General features: G+C 47.1%; 1 protein-coding gene across 1 annotated transcript in view; it reads right to left on the bottom strand.

Annotated features, from left to right (window-relative positions):
- Window positions 1–1,122: 1,122 nt before the first annotated feature.
- DNAJB6 (DnaJ heat shock protein family (Hsp40) member B6) overlaps window positions 1,123–6,657 on the bottom strand; it is a 67,161-nt gene continuing 61,626 nt past the window's right edge. The window contains exon 10 of the mRNA XM_035316412.1: window positions 1,123–1,626. Within this exon, the coding sequence (XP_035172303.1) occupies window positions 1,589–1,626 (38 nt within the window). The 3' untranslated portion in view covers window positions 1,123–1,588. The remainder of the gene's footprint in view (window positions 1,627–6,657) is intronic.

Here is a 6,657-nt window from a genome sequence, read left to right as displayed (position 1 = left end):
TGATAAAGGTGAATACTCTTTGTTTCATCCTCCTAGCTGCTAGGACAGAATCCATCCTCTTGGCCTAAGAAAAGTAGTTGAAAATATTCAGAAGGATGTTTAACGTGCGTATACATATGTATATGGAGGCACGTATACTTATTTCTGTAGAGAACAAAGCAACTTTCAGCTTGACCAGAAATCAGCCCCAAAGCAGAGCAAGAAGGCTAGTAGGAATGGACAGAAAAACATCTCCCAAATGAAACTTGACTTGACAGAAAATTGACTTCTTAAAATTAATGATCACCCTCTTTCCATTTGATGTACCTGCTTTCTCTGGGAATATTTGTCTCTGCCAAAACACCTCAATGAAAATCGCTCTGTTTTCCTGAAAAGGTCAGTTCTGTGCAGGGAAATAACTCAGAGGTGGGTCTTGTGTGTCTTTGGTCCTTTGTGCACCAGTAATAGGTCAGCGAATCGCAGCGTGGTGAGGCCGGCAGCACCTCGGGGTCCCTCGGGCCCAGCCCCTGCCCCAACAGGGCCACCCAGAGCAGGGTGCCCAGGCCCATGGCCAGGCGGCTCTTGGAGCTCTCCAAGGAGGAGACCCCACAGCCTCTGGACAGCCTGGGCCAGGGCTCCTCCACCTGCCTGGCACAGCCTGGGGGTCAGGGGAACCTCCTGGGCTGTGAGTGGATCCCCAGGGGCTGAAAGCTTCCACCTCAAGACAGGGATCACTTGGGCAGCTCCAGTGTCACAGGGCTTGGGCATTGCAGCTCTCCCAAGGCATCCTCCCATAGGGCCCTGGGGTCCCCGTGCCCAGCTGAGACCTCAGCCCTGCTGCCATGGGCTCTTTCTTGGCTCAGGAAGCCCAGGTATGCAGAAAAGCTTGGGGCTGAGCTTAAAATCTAGTTGCTTGCAGGCGGTGCTGATATATGTACTCAGCCACACAACCTCCCTAGTGTATAAACACACCTGAACTGTAGTTAAATCATCATTAATCCAGTGCTACCTGGAGTAAACCAAGAGTTGAGGGGACGTGAAGACCACATCTATTTAAAAATTAAAAAATAATTAAAAAATAGATGAGGAGCTCCCTCAGTCCCTTTGCCTAAGAGAGAGACAAAAGAAGAGAGGCCCCACCAAGTAGGTAAGCTGTTTATTCACCAGTTCTTCAAGAAATATGAGACATCTTCAGCACAGGCAGAAGAGGAAGAGGACCCACATTTGTGAGGTCTGGGAGCAGAGGTCATCCACATAGATAAAAATAAATAAATAAATAAATAAATAATTTTAAAAAATGCAAGAACAAGCAGGAAAAAAAAAAAAAATAGGAAGAGCTTCACAGCCCTCCCCAAACATCTCTAGCTAGAGTCTGGCACAGCTGTCGGTCAAAGCAGCTCTGCTTCCCTGCAGTAACATTGGTCCAGTTTTTGCCAGCAGCATTGTGGATCTTTAATACCAAATCGTCAGTGCTGACCACCATTTCTCTAGCGAGTGAAGGGAGGCGATGGCAGGTGCTCGATGGCTGGCCTTCCCCTTCCTCCTCCTCTTCCTCCCTCCAGCATTTCAGTGGTCGGTGCCGCGTCCTGCCCTGCCAGCACGCTCAGCTTCACACCTGCTTGGCTGCTTTCCAAATGGGCCCCACACCTTTAAAAATATAATAGATGTTTTCTTTATCATCACCTCTGGAAAAATTCTTAATAAAAGCTGAGATTAATACATATATATATTATAAATAGCTCAGCGGCACTAGACAAACAGCTTTCACACTCCAAAGCCTTATTTCAGGAAAGCGAGCACTCTGACTGCAAGACACAGACCACTATTGATTGCCAGTCCCATAAATCACATTTATTTTCCAAATAATAGGAAGATTCATTGTTTTCTGCCAAGCATTGTCACCTTGTAATAGAAGCCAGTCAAAGCAACAGTAATTTTCACACCATAAAAACAGTATCAAGTCTGTTCACTGAGCAGGATGAGCGCTATCGATCGGGGGGGGGGGGGGGGGGGGAAAAAAACTGGAGACAAAAGCAAAGAAATTAAGTAATGATGTATAGGGCCTGTAATGTAAGGTCTGTTAACATTTCCATTATTCAGCATCCCTCCCCAGAGGCCTCCTGTGAAACATTTATAGTCCTGTTAGTAAAACCTTTCCTCAAAGCATGGCTGCAAAGGGGTTCATGGTGGGACACCGAGGTGTCAGCAAAGGGGAGGTCAAACCCTCGCATGGTCACTGTTTATTGACACTCAAAAAAAAAAAAAAAAAAAAAAAAAAAAAAATATTTGACTAAATTGAGTTTTTCTGCTGCAGAGAGACATATGGCTAAGGGAGCGAGGCCTGCAGAATGGTCACCATCAGGGGAGGTCACAGAGTGGTGGCAGAAGGGACGGATCTGCCTCTACCTGCCCCACATCTGTCCCTGCTCTCAGGGCTGGGTACCACAGCCCACTTGCTGAGGTTGCCCATATTCAAAATAGCACTGCAGGAGAAGTTGAACATACAAATCCTTATTAACAAAATTCACCTAAGCATTAAAACAAACAAACAAGCAAAAACAAAAACAAAAAAAAACAAAACAACAACAAAAAAACTGTCTCCATGTCTCCAGAGCAGCTCACATAGATCAGATACTTGCAGACTAGCCAGCTAGAAGGTTTGCTTGCATCGCCCAGGCAAAGCCATGTGTATTTCAGCAGAAGGCAAAGCAGGTGGCTGAAGGTCTCAGCAGAGGTGGAGGAGACGAAGACCCATGTCCCGAGGAGCTTGGCCTCCACCAGCACCAGTTCATACTCTTAGTTTTACAGCAACAACTGGTGATGGTATCATTACCCTTTTCTAGTCAATGCCAGCAGAAAGTAGCCCTAAAATAAAGGCAATCTCACAAACCATCCTCTCTGCTTGGGGAGACAGCCTCCTCCTGATGACTCCAGTTCCTCAGCGAGGTTAACCCATGGTAACAAGAGGCTGATGACTTTTCTGGGTGGAAAATAGACTCTGAGGCAACTCCTTGTTAGCAACTTTAACAAAACATTGCTAAACCACAGACCTAACCCTATCAGCTAACTAGCCTAGGAAAAACTTAGTAATCTCTGCATGAACCAGCAGTTGTTTCATAATTGTGCTGGTAGAAACACCTAAAGCTCTCCGGCTCTCTCAGCTGACACATCACAATAAAACATGATAGGAGGTGACTCATTGCCATCGTGTTCTATCACATCCCAGCTCCTAATGCAACCTGGGACCTGCAATACAAGTTAGCTGAATAATATTTTCCTAAGCATTCATGATAGAAAAATCTGTGGTTCCGAGGGAAGTCGTTCTGTTGGTTAACCACCACCACCAAACCTGAATCCTGCTAAGAAAGAGGAGGCCTTGGGCTCAGGTGCACACAAAAATCTCCCTGCAAACCACAGAAGGGCTACCTCAGGAGCACAGCAAGCAGAGATTACCTCCTGTTTGCACTGGGATGGAAACCCAGTTGGGCAAAATCATATCTAAAGTGGAGATGGATCTGAATCAGGACTACAGAGCCAGACACAACATTCTGGGGGTTCGACTCAACCAGGCAACGGGCCAGTATTGACTTTGCACTTTAAGAATCATTGTTTGATGTCCTGCACCCTCTCATCTCTGCAGATCCTCCCTACCCATCGCTGATACTTCCCTATGACTAAAACCCCAGCTGTTTATGGTTTCCCAAATGAAGTCAGTGACCTTGGAACCCGGTAAGCAAACTCTTATTTTGCCTTGCATATGCAAAATGGAAGGATTTTTGCTTTCCCTGTGCAAAATATGCTGAAGGGCATTGAGAAAGCCACAGCCTTGATTTCTACACCTGGGAAAAACCCTTTGCACATTGGACAAAATGGGTCAGGAAGTGGAAAAGCAGTTGCAGTGCCACATGCAATGCTGCAGAAATTGTGGACGTGTGGAGTTGCACAACCTGTGCCTTCAGGTGCTGCCTCTAGGGACATGTCACACCAAGAGCAAGGCATCTTCCCAAGGGGACCTGACCCATCTCTCTGCTTGGCAGTGATCGTACAGGCAGCACTGGGCTTCCACAGGAGGTGGCAAACTGGTGGTGGCATGTGGAGCTGGGGACAGCCAACACCTGCAGCCCAAGGAGGAGCAAGTGGCTGCAGGAGCTGTGCAAGGTCAGGAGCGGTGTGTCCCATCTGCTGTCAGTGCCCTGTGACACATCATCATCCGAGACGGGGTGAAGGAAGGTGAAGGTGTGTGGGACCATGCTCTGCAGACACCAACCCTACAATGAGCTCACACATCCTCATTGCAGAGCCCAGGAGAGTCTGGCGAGGCTAGGGGCATCAGAGGCGGCTCTCAGGGGTCGCTCTGCTCTTCCCACATCCCAGGCTTTTACTCAGTGGCGTTTTCCTCCATCTGTCAGCCTGACACAGGGCGTAAGCGAGTTGCTAAAATGCTAGTCATGCTCATCTGGGCGGTCATCACAATTTATAGAGCTGAGTTTAACAAGCTTTCCTAACCTGAGAGAACGATCAAAGTGGTAAACGGCTTTCCTGCGAGGAGTGATTAAGCACGCCGGGCCTCTTGGGCCATAAAAGAGTTAACCAAAGCCTGACAGGAGTGAATCCTGGAAGTCATGGAAGAGGTGTATGAGGATGTGATGTTCCCAGTGTCTTCCAGTGTATGGATGGAGGAAACCAAAGTGGAAAGGTTGAAAACAAGAGATGTTGGGACATCTCTTCCCACAACAGATTCCTTGCCATGAGACTTTGTGGGTATTATGGAGTTTCCTAGATTAAATGCAAATGAGCAAATAGATGGAAACAAAAATTGGGCAACAAAAAAAAACTACATTTCTGGATCCAGGAACCTCTGACCCAGAGAGTGCCACAGCTGGGAAAACATTAGGGTGAAGCATAATTACACACTCAGCTTGTTCTTGTGCTCTCCCCTAGGCATCCACCATTAGTCACTATCAAAGACAGGCCAGTGGGACAGAGCTGACAAATCACTTTTCTGGGTATAAAACATGACTCACAGCAGCGGGAACGATCTGGTGCTGGTTACCTCCTTGCCTTGCATCCTGAAGCGTTAAGCCCAGGTTGTCACAACACCACCAGCACAGCAGGTTGTGGCTTGCCTCGGCTGCCAGGAGCACTTCGTCGTGCACCTCTGGTGCGTGTCCCCTCCAGGTGCCGTGGGAAGAGTCTGCCTGGTGCTCCTTAATAACTTCTTAAAGCTCAGTCACGCTCTGAGTGCTCGGGCTATTAAAGGAGCTTATATTATCCCTTGGTCTCACGTAGCAATATGCAGCCAGTACTGCTCCGCTGAGGACATTCAAACATCCAAAGCTGTCACATGGCACACCTCCAGAATTCAGACAGAATCACAAGTTTCAAGAATTTTAGCTTAATACATTTCTGAGGTGTGTTTGTCTACTGGGTTTGGAGCAATCTACTGTGTTCTACTTGTTACCTTTCATCCTAAAAAGCAAATTTTGCTGTTAAAGTAAGGCAATTCTCCTGAGCCTAACTCTTTAATATGGAGATAATGTAAAAATAACACTTCCTATACCACAAGACTTCACTATACTGCAGCCACTAGCTGCCTAACGAACAATCGAGCCATTCCGTGTTAACCAAAGAATGAGCACTTCCCAAACAAGGGATGGAAAAAATGATGTGTGCTATGTAAGTAGGAAGGTGTATGTGCACACCAATGGAAATAGGCATTGAAGAGAAGCAATCAAACACCCAGGCAGTGCAGTGAGGTCTTGTTCCTTCCTTGTGGACGTTCTAGAAAATCAGTGACCGCTTCCAGGCAGACATGGAGGCGTTTTCCTGAAACCAAAGCATTCAGACTCGTTATTAGAGCAGGTGTTCTGGTTTTCCTCTCACCTTCACTTCTTGTTTTTGGGGCTGTTTTGGCAATGTGGGGCTTCCTGGGAGAAGGAAAGTTTGGGATGCTTGATGCTGCGGTTCAAGACATGCAGAACAAGGTGAGCAGTCTCTACTTGTGAGGAGAGCAGCGAGGCAACCTAACCCCACGCTTGGAAATGGCACCTCAGAGCAGCTCAGCCTCTTTGACAATGCTTCTCCTGCTGCCCGGAGTTAACAGCCAGTGTCAGAGGGCACCAGCAAGGTACTCAACACACCTGACACTTCCCAACACCCCACCTGAGCCCTTTCTGCCTGAAAAACTCATGAGAAGTCCAAGTGTGCTGACACAAGGCAGCTGAATCTATTACAGTTTCAAACATGAACATTTACTAAATCTGAGCATCTGTGGATCTCTTTAGGTGCCCTGTTTTAATTTTAATCGGTGGAGAAGAAAAATTGCTAGCCCTGCTTGGAATTTTCAGTGCTACAGGTAGCAATGAGCAGAGCTTTGCAACTAATGATAAAAAATCTCCTCAGACCAGATTCCAACCTGCTCACTGGGAAAATAATTAAATGTAGCTAATCACAGGTGATTGTACCATTCCCCCTGTCAACATGGAAGGAAGGCAGTAAGATGCTTCCTAGGAAAGCTAAAGCGAGGAGACAGAGAGCACTAAAATATGCACTAAGTTTGGACATATGGGACCAAGAATGCACAACTGAGGTCTGAAATGCAGCGAGGACTAACCTGAGCATCCCAGGAATGAACAGTCCTGTGCAGCTGGCAAGTACAAAAGAAAAGGGGGGAGGAAG

The sequence above is a fragment of the Oxyura jamaicensis genome, chromosome 2, assembly GCF_011077185.1.
Source record: "Oxyura jamaicensis isolate SHBP4307 breed ruddy duck chromosome 2, BPBGC_Ojam_1.0, whole genome shotgun sequence".
NCBI classification, from domain to species: domain Eukaryota; kingdom Metazoa; phylum Chordata; class Aves; order Anseriformes; family Anatidae; genus Oxyura; species Oxyura jamaicensis.
Note: the sequence above shows the minus strand (reverse complement) of the source record. Positions and strands in the feature narration are given on the sequence as shown.